Source organism: Micropterus dolomieu, linkage group LG09 (assembly GCF_021292245.1).
Source record: "Micropterus dolomieu isolate WLL.071019.BEF.003 ecotype Adirondacks linkage group LG09, ASM2129224v1, whole genome shotgun sequence".
Taxonomy (NCBI): Eukaryota; Metazoa; Chordata; class Actinopteri; order Centrarchiformes; family Centrarchidae; genus Micropterus; species Micropterus dolomieu.
This window is the reverse complement of record NC_060158.1, coordinates 15,750,108-15,759,583: the sequence shown is the minus strand read 5'-3', so window position 1 is coordinate 15,759,583 and position 9,476 is coordinate 15,750,108. Positions and strand designations below refer to the sequence as shown.

Sequence of the window (9,476 nt, the reverse complement as noted above, 5' to 3'; positions counted from 1 at the left end):
GACCTTAGACAACTTACCCTGTCGTTATTGGCAGATATTTTGTCTGTTAGGGCTCCACTGAACATCAATCTGACCTGAAGTCTAATCAACCACAAGAATTGAAAACACCTGTCTGGGTACGCAGGGCCTTCAAGCTGTTGTCCTTCATTTAATGATCTCATGTGATTACATCATGTATAATAATGATGCATTTAATTAGTGGTCACATTTCCTGTCCAATTAAAAAAACAGAATACCTCTCAGCAGCCGGTTCTTTTATCGCTGCAGTAGTGCTATGTGTCCACAAGGTGATGCCATTGGCAAACATGTGAGTGTGCTTTGGTCTTGCATACAAACATAGAAGAGACCAACAGTGAAAAATTTGTCCATTAAAACCTATTATTCTAGCCATTATTATTTTAAGTTAAATCATCTTGACTCTGCAAACAAACTGGTGGGCTTAGGAATAAATTAGGCTATCCATCCCTGATGCTTGTGAGGGCACAAATTTCATATTTGGAACAAATAGATCACCTTTTTGCAGACAAATAGACAAACAAACCAACAACCAGGGGTAAAACATGAAGGTACCTTCTACATAAAGAGTGAGAAAGAGATACACATAGCGTACACAACAATATATATTGTCTTTATTTATAACTAACATATTTTTATCTCAATTTGACACATTAAATACAGAAACAACAGACAATGGTTTAATGAGCTCCCCAGAGCTGCTACAATTGATACAATTATATCTGTCCCTCCCTCTCTTCCTCTCTCTCTCTCTCTCTCACACACACACACACACACACACATCCACAAACGCACAGAGCTCACTGTGTCACGCACACTCATTGCTCGCTCTGCCTCACATGATCTACCCTGGGCAGCAGCTGATGTCATGTCAAACACAGTGATGATGTCAGATCATCAGATGGGTTTCCGTCTGACAAGGTCATTGCTTAAGGACGTCAGAGTGTCATCTAAGAGTGTAAACAAAACACACACACGGGCTATTTCAGCTACCACCTAAGTATGAAGGAACATGGAGGTCATAAAATTGATACTAATCACCATGAAATCACCATGAGTTGTGTTGAGTTAGTGTGTGTGTGTGTGTTAATGTGTGTGTGTGTGCACGCGTGCTGCTGTGGACTTCCTGATGTGTTGACAGTTGGCTGTTTGCTCTCTGCACCCATCAGTGATGATCTGTGAAGGGTGCTCGCCCACTTTCAGTTGTTGTTGAGGACCCACCATGAGGCTGTGGAGGAGACGAAGGAGAAGAAAAAACATTCACTGACCCCCCAAAATGACCCCAATCAATTAGACATTGAGTGCGCTCTCCTCTGTGGGCTGTGTGTATTTTGTGTATTTGACAAATGTGTTCAGCACTGCCCTCTGCTCTGCTTGTGGGTGGTCATGTGAAGCTGGTAATGATGCTTGAGAGAATGAACATCAATTTATTGTAATAATGCAGGAAAAACAACAGAAAGACAATTGGTTGGGACATGTGTACTGGAAAAAAATGGTAAAAACTCGCCAAAAACATATTTATTATGAATGAAAAGGAATCCAACGTTTGATTTTATTTGGCAAAGATGGACGAGTGACATGATTATCTGGCTGTAAAATGTCCTTTTACATCATTAGCTTTACAGCTCAAAACAGTATTTATTCAGTTTGACAAAACATACACACAAAAAAACAACAATAAAATGAAAAAAAAAAACATTAAAAAAGAATTCAATGCAATGCATTTCATGGCCTTCATCCAGAGTTGCTCAGTTGTCGGTGTTTACAATATCTATAGCTATATATTGGTATCTTTTAAAAACTTTGGCATCCTGACTTGAATTTAAAAATTAAGTTCCGAGGGTTTGAGGAGCATTTGTCTGCATGCTTTGTGATTGTTGACAAACCTACCGAAGTGCACCTGCAGAGTTTACCTTTAAGGAGTGTGAGATCAGTTGAAAATGATCTCATGAGATGTTACAAGTTTGTGTGTGGTGTGAGTGGAGAATCAGAAGGAGCTTTAATGAATGTTCTTACCAGGAACCAGCATGGTGGTTACAATCTCAGGAGTTTCCAGGAAGTCCACGTTCCCCCTCTGGAAGGTCTTACTGTAGTTGGTCTGCAGGTGACTGGGCAGAAGAAACAACAAGATTCACTTAATGATTGTGAATAAAACATGAAATTACAGGAAAATATGAACAGTTTTGTATTCGGTCAATAGGATAAAAAAAAGTGATGAAAAGTAGCCCATATGTGCAGAAAAAAAAGATCTTATGAATAAGCGGAACTTATTATATCCATGTCTCTGTTTCGTATGTTACATTATTGGACATTAGAAATGTATTGTTGTAGCCTGTTGGGGACATATCCTGTGCACTATACTGCATTTCCCTGTATGTTCAGATGCTGTTTTGTATCTAACATCGAGAGAATTCTATATAAACAAAATCTTTCTCCATTAGGTATTTACATTATTTTATCTTCCCCCTCTGAATATGATTATTTATCCTGAATGTCCTGGCAGCAGATTTCATTTCTACGAAGGATGCACAAATGTCAGATCAAATATTGACATTCCATCAATATGTGTATTTAGGCTATATGAGTGTTTGCAATTTGGTACCATTGAAACATTTAACCTCATTGAATGTTTACTATGGAAAATAACAAACTAGACATGGCATTCTGCAGACTAAGTATACCTTGGATACAAAATATATATATAATATATATATGTCAAGTCATCAAGACTAATAATAAACCTGATATGTTATGACCACAGAATCTCAGTATATTCCTTTTCATTCCCATTAATTCTGCAATTATTCCACATTTCTGCCCCACTGAGGTTCCTGTCATACTGACAACTTTGTTTTTTCTCATTACTTTCCTTATAGCTTCACAGAGTACACTAAACGCAGCGTGAACCAGACCTTCTCTCAGTGAGTTCAAGCTGTGCTAAGAAAATTATTTGAACAGGCCACGGTGCATTAGTCATGATGCATATGTTGCAGGCGAATACTTACTTCTTCCAAACGTTGTTGTGTTCCCAGAATTCGTAGAGAATGAAGCGTGATTCATTTGCCAGGCGCTGAACTGCGATGCTGCCAAATGCAAAACAAGAGAGAGCACAAGTCATGCAATCACTAATTAGTGTGCTACATCATGTCCCCACAGCCTCTCTGTCTGAACACTTTCCCACACTCTGACTAAGTAAATCTGTCAAATAACACTTTCTGTGGATCATCCTCAAATGATGATTATATAGCGTTTTGTAAGAGGTTTTGGTCTCATTTGAACTTGAAAATGATCAAACATGACTGACTCTTTAAAGAAATAATCATGACAAAGGATGTAAATGTCACGCTGTCCTTCCGGCTACTGGATTTTGTCTGAAACCAAAGTGACAGTTAATGTGAAAGTTTTTTTCCCCCCTGCTTGGGTTGAATTTTACCATGAAGCCTCAGCAGTGACAGAGCTAATGTTTAAAAGACCCAGTTTGTTGCTGTCTGGTGCTACACTAAAGCCAGAGCACATTTTTACAGGGGACGCATTTTACAGATGACCGTATTTCTATTTTAAAGTTTCATGATTAATTCAGCTTTGTTCATAATCTTATTGCGATTTCTCAAATTTCTCTAAATTTAGACATTTAAACATTTAGAGACTCTGCCCTCTAGATTCTTAATGTGATTTATGTTAAAAAGGTCAGTGCTCTAAACTTTGAGCTATCCATCGTGCTACAGATACAGTAAGCGCAAAGATTTAATGTTTTTTTTCTGTAAGTGAAACGCTGCTCATGTCTATGTAGTGGAACAACGGTGTGGATTTGTGCATTTTATGTTAAATAAATTTGGAGCTACTCCAAATTCCTCCGTTCCTCTCCCAGAGAGGCGCAGGGGGTTGGAGATCAACTTTCAACGGAATACAAGGGAGACCCCAACGAAGGGGGGGTGAAAGTTGCTTTCTCTAAGTGCTATTCCTGACCATAAAACTGGCACCTTTTTGATTCCGAAGCTGATAACGCAGGGCCTGACTGTTAAACTGACAAAGGGACACGAACCAGCGATTAGCATTTCCCTGAACAGCCTATCAAAACTGGCCCCCCACACGTAAACGTGGCAACTGACCTTGCTCTGTGTTTCATTACCCCATCAAGGGGATACCCCTGTCTCACCCAAGTTGTGACATAACCCAGGAAGCCGAACTTTAAATTACCAAAGACTGCAGTCTCCAAAGACTCAAAGCATTTAATTAAGTTTAATTAAATCTTTAGTTACCTGATTACGTTTGCCTCTATTTGAGTAGTTATGTTGACATGTTGTTGCTATCTGTTGTTGATATTAGTGCTGAAAAGAATCTAAATAAGTTACTTTTGCAGTGTTTTTATTTTCAGCAAGACACTCCCTCATCTAATGTAATCAATGCTTGTTCATAATACTTTCCTACAAAATTCCTTTAGAAATGATGATAAAGAAATGTTTTACTATACTCTTAATCGCCAGCTTGAATTTAAGGATGAATCAACAATATTCCCCGGTTCCTAAAGAGAGATGATCTTGGATTAATCTAAGCTTTCCTCATGTAACCTGAACCGGAAAATATTTGATTATAATACGTGCAAATAGATTTTCTTTTCTTTTAGACATTAAGTTTAGAAAGGCAGTCCCTCGGGAAACCTGAAACGCCCTCTGGGGAACCACGCCCCAGGCAACGAAAGAGCGACACGCGACGTCGTTCACTCTCTTCTCTTCTCTGCTCTCTCTCTCGGCTCTCTGCTCTCTGGACGCTTCGGCACGCGTCCGGCGGGCCTCGCCAGGCAACGCCCTCAGAGTCGACAGGCCAGCCCTTTGTTCGCTTGAAGCTACACACGTGAAGTGCCGCGACATCAATCTGCCCCTCAGTTTGTTTTATTTTCTTTCTTTCTTTTGTTTTGTTAAAGTTATCAGTCCGTTAAGTTACACTGGACTAATTCAGGAACGACCAAGATCCATTTTAAGCTTTTTCGTCGAGCCAACTTCACCGAGGTCAGACCAAGCCACGTGGTCTCGCCAGCGGCAACGAAGGAAACCTGAAAACAGCCAAACTGACAGAGGAAGGACGGCGTTTTCTTCAGTCAGACATGGAGAACCCCCGAGAATCCCTAGCAAAAAGCCAGGATTGGGCAGCTAGCGTGGGACCCGTGCAACAGGCCAAAGCAGGCCGACAAGCCGTAAGACCTAACCAACATTCTGTGGTCAGAGATTTCCTTTTAACTCCTAAACTCATAATGTTAGCTTACTTTCATTAGTTCTCCTCTGCCGTATGAGTCAAATGCTTCCCACAATCGAACCTCCATTTCTCATTGTTCAGCAATTGTTTATTTTACCTGTATTTAACTACCCTTTATATCGCATTAGTTAGAGAATAAATTCACTGTAATATAATCAAGAACTGTGTGTGTTGCCTATTTCTACGTCCCTGCCAAGAGAATTGACCCTTTAGATATGAGACTGACTGACTGATTTAAGATAATTGAGCGATTATTAACTAACTGATCACTAGTAATAACTGTATAATTATTAAAAGCTACCTAGAGGTCCGGAGACTCTAGGATTATAACAACTCCGGTGGTGCCCTGGAACGAGGAATATGGTTGATTTTTATGAATATTAAAATTCATAATTGGGTATTAATTCTCATAAATTTATTAAAATGCATAACTAAATTTAAGCCTGCTACATCTACAATTCCTTAAAGATTACTGATGTCTTGGTAGTTAATGGATATTCTGTCTATGTTCTCAAAAATAATATATGTCAGTATCTCTCTCCCCTATTTTGTGTCTCTTCACTATAAAATAGTCATGACTTCCATGTACATGTCTGATTTTCCTCCACTGAAAAATGACTTCCTCTCTCCTTATGTTTGGATAATACCCACAGCATGTTAAAGATGTGCACTTTCATTTGCAGAGAGCAATAAGGCATCTAAAGAAATAAGACGTATTTTATTCTGTATCTGTATTCATGTCAAGGCATTTAATGTACTGAAAATGCAAGAAACATATTCAAAAAATGTTTCCATCTGAATAATAATACCAGAAAAGCAAATGTGCTACTACATTAGACTGAAGAAACCACAGAAAGAGCAACAGAGGAGGGAAGCCTCTTCCAGGATGAACATGCAATAGATCTTGATGATACACTAACTAAACAATAATGGTTGCATTTAGTTTTAAATTATCTATCTGTTTGTGTTTTACTTTTTCTTTTGGGGTATTTCTCATTCGCCTCTCTGTAAAACCCTTTGCAAAAAACTAGACAGACTGAAAATATCATAGAGTAAATCCCGGAGACAAAGTGAACAAAGAGAATATAAACTGACTGTAGACATCCAGTCTGGACGCAGGCACACTCCATGTACTGTCTGAGAGCCAAACGAAACTCCTCCAGGTCCTCCTCCAGCACAGAGAGCTGCCTCTGGACTATCAGGATGTGCTGTGAAGTCAAAACACATGCGCAAACATGTAAAGGCACACAAAGTCAGAAGGTCGGGATTTGCCTCTGGTGGGGACGGAGTCTGACGGAGTTGGGCGACATTCAGAAATCTTCTGGCAGGGTTCCACACTGACTCAGTCTGTTACCAGAAAACACGACTAACGCAGAACAGTAAGATGCACACTGGGAACTTTTATTATATGATCTATAATACCTATAAGTAAGTGTCCTTGCATCTGGACAACCAAGAACAGCTAAGAATACATATTTGCCCTCTTTTCTTACACTTGGTACCTGATGGAGGAAAAAAAACTGAAGCCTGTTGTACGAAGGTGTGAACAGCAGGGAACAAGAACCAGGAGGAGGACCTGGTGTAATCATGACAAGAGAAAGCCTGCTAATCATTTCCAGCGGCTGATGAGGAATTGTTGACAGAGGCAGAGAGGCTGATGAGAACAGGAAGTGAATAGTCGGCCTAAGGTACGCTGTTTGCGTGTGTGCGTGTGTGTGTGCAATTGTTAAAACACCTCAGGACTCTCTCAGTGGCTAATTTTGGAGAAACACACTCACACAAACCAGGAGACACATGCACTTGCGCATGTAAACACTCACACACAAACACCCTTACATATCAGTGTTGTGGGTCGTTACTGGTTTTCTTGTCATGGCACATTTGTTCCCTGTAACATACACTAATTATATATTGATTAATTCACCCACAAGCTGACATATCTGCATTAAGCTAGTGATGAGACATGACAGTGCCATGTAATATTCATATGCATGGTTTCATTTGTGCTACAGTGATATGATACTTCCAGTCTACATATTGTGATAATGACCATTTCAATAAAAATAATGCATGTGAAGTTAAGCACTTCAGGATCTATTCTCTCCTCCAATGAGAGGATTTGCCATTTATTAATATTATATCATTGTAAACTTAATGTGTGGTGGCGATTGTACAACAAAAAAGGCCACTGAGGGAATCATCTCCAGCACATAGTGGTGCAAAAAGTTAGTTCTGCCATGGCACGTACGATTAACAACTATGCAGATTAAAAATGACCTACAAAAATGGTTGCTTGCATAAATGTTATATAATGGGCTTGTACATATGCAAAAACAAAAAAGGTACTAACAATAGGACATGACAACACCCATCAGTAACATACACACAAGCATGGTTGAAAAACTGTGTGGCTTTCCCAGATCCTAATTCCCTCCAGCTGTTCACCTGTGATACCCTCATATATGCTACGTGACCACTGATTACTTAATTCCCTGCATATGCCTCCTGGTGCGCAGGTGGATCAAATTTGACTACAACAGAATCTATTTGGTTTTTGAACTGGTGGCTGAAAGACATATAAAATATCACATGCCACCTCATGTTTTTCAACATTATTTATGGGGGGGGGGGCAATGCTTTACAAATCAATTTATAAAATAGTTTGTTTTATGATTTGTCCAATTATATATGCTCTATGAGACAGGAGATTTACTTTTCAGGTCCTCACCACACAATAAACAGTGACCTCATTCATTTATGGTTGAATTTTTATGGTTATGGTATGCTTTGTGTTGTTTCAAACAAAGTTTTTTGGACATTTTGTTTAAATAGCCTGGAGCAGAATGAGGCACGGTTGGATTATACTGTCATGGTAGTAATTTTGAGTTTTTTGATTTCCTGTTTTATTTTCTTAAATCTGTCCTCATGTGTCTTTATCACTTCCTGTCCTTGTGTTGATTATTGTTTCCACCTGTGTCTCGATATCGCCACCCCTCTTGGGTCCTGAAGTGTGTTTCTCCAAATTCATCTCTTGTGAGATCATCTTTGGTTGTCTGTTTAGACAACCCACGCTCTTGTGTTTCTCTGTGTGTTTTCCTCTCTGCCCGATTTATTGGACTTTGGATTATTCACCTGCGCCTTACTGGATTTGTTTGCCTCTATTCTGGCCTGCCACATGCACTGTAAGTACTGTACCCTTTGGACCAGTCATCTCTTCATCGGTTACAGTTAGTCTAGAGTGCACAACGTGATATCATGGAATGACGTAATAAATTGCACGTGTTTAAGGATATTTCCGCATTTTAAGGTTTTCGCGCCATTCAGACTGCATTGACTTCTATTGTCCAGAAACAGCGTGTTCAAGCAACACAAAGGAGGTTAACCCTACTTGCTACTTGCAGCTGTAGGGTTAACCGGTCGACATGCATATTTAATTAGTGATGGTTAAAGTTAGCAGTAATGTACATCGGAAGGGGGATGTCAATGCTAGCAAGCTAGCTAGCTAGTTAGCAATGGCAACGATGTACTTCAATTCAATTCAATTCAATTTTATTTATATAGCGCCAAATCACAACAACAGTTATCTCACAGCGCTTTTCATAAAAGAGCAGGTCTGGACCGTACTCTGTGATGATATTTACAGAAGCCCAACAGTTCGTAAATACAGTAAGATTGTTATTCACGTCGGCGGTAATGACTCCCGGTTACGCCAATCGGAGGTCACTAAGATTAATGTTGAGTCGGTGTGTACATATGCAAAAACAATGTCGGACACCGTAGTTTTCTCTGGACCCCTGCCAAATCTGACCAGTGATGACATGTATAGCCGCAAGTCGTCATTCCGCCGCTGGTTGTCGAGGTGGTGTCCAGCAAACGATGTGGGCTTTGTTGATCATTGGCAGACTTTCTGGGGAAGACCTGGTCTGATCCGGAGAGACGGCATCCATCCCACTTGGGAAGGAGCAGCTCTCATTTCTAGAAATCTGGCCAAGTTTATTAGTGGACCAAATCCATGACAACCCAGAGTTGAGACCAGGAGGCAGAGTCGCAGTTTAACACACTTCTCTGCCCTTCTTTTTCAGCAGTTACCCACCCAAAACCCTACGCAGAGTCGCAGTCTAACACACTTCTCTGCTCCTCCATTTCAGGAGTTACTTAGTGAAAATCCTATAGTGACGGTGTCTGCCCCCCGACCATCGAAATTATTTAAA

General features: G+C 40.0%; 1 protein-coding gene across 1 annotated transcript in view; it reads right to left on the bottom strand.

The window, feature by feature from the left end:
• Positions 1-711: 711 nt before the first annotated feature.
• The window catches only part of necab1 (N-terminal EF-hand calcium binding protein 1), a 44,696-nt gene continuing 35,931 nt past the window's right edge, over positions 712-9,476 (bottom strand). The window contains exons 10-13 of the mRNA XM_046059076.1: positions 6,361-6,473; positions 3,021-3,098; positions 2,032-2,123; positions 712-1,243 (exon numbers count right to left, since the gene is read on the bottom strand). Of these exons, the coding sequence (XP_045915032.1) occupies positions 1,215-1,243; positions 2,032-2,123; positions 3,021-3,098; positions 6,361-6,473 (312 nt within the window). The 3' untranslated portion in view covers positions 712-1,214. The remainder of the gene's footprint in view (positions 1,244-2,031; positions 2,124-3,020; positions 3,099-6,360; positions 6,474-9,476) is intronic.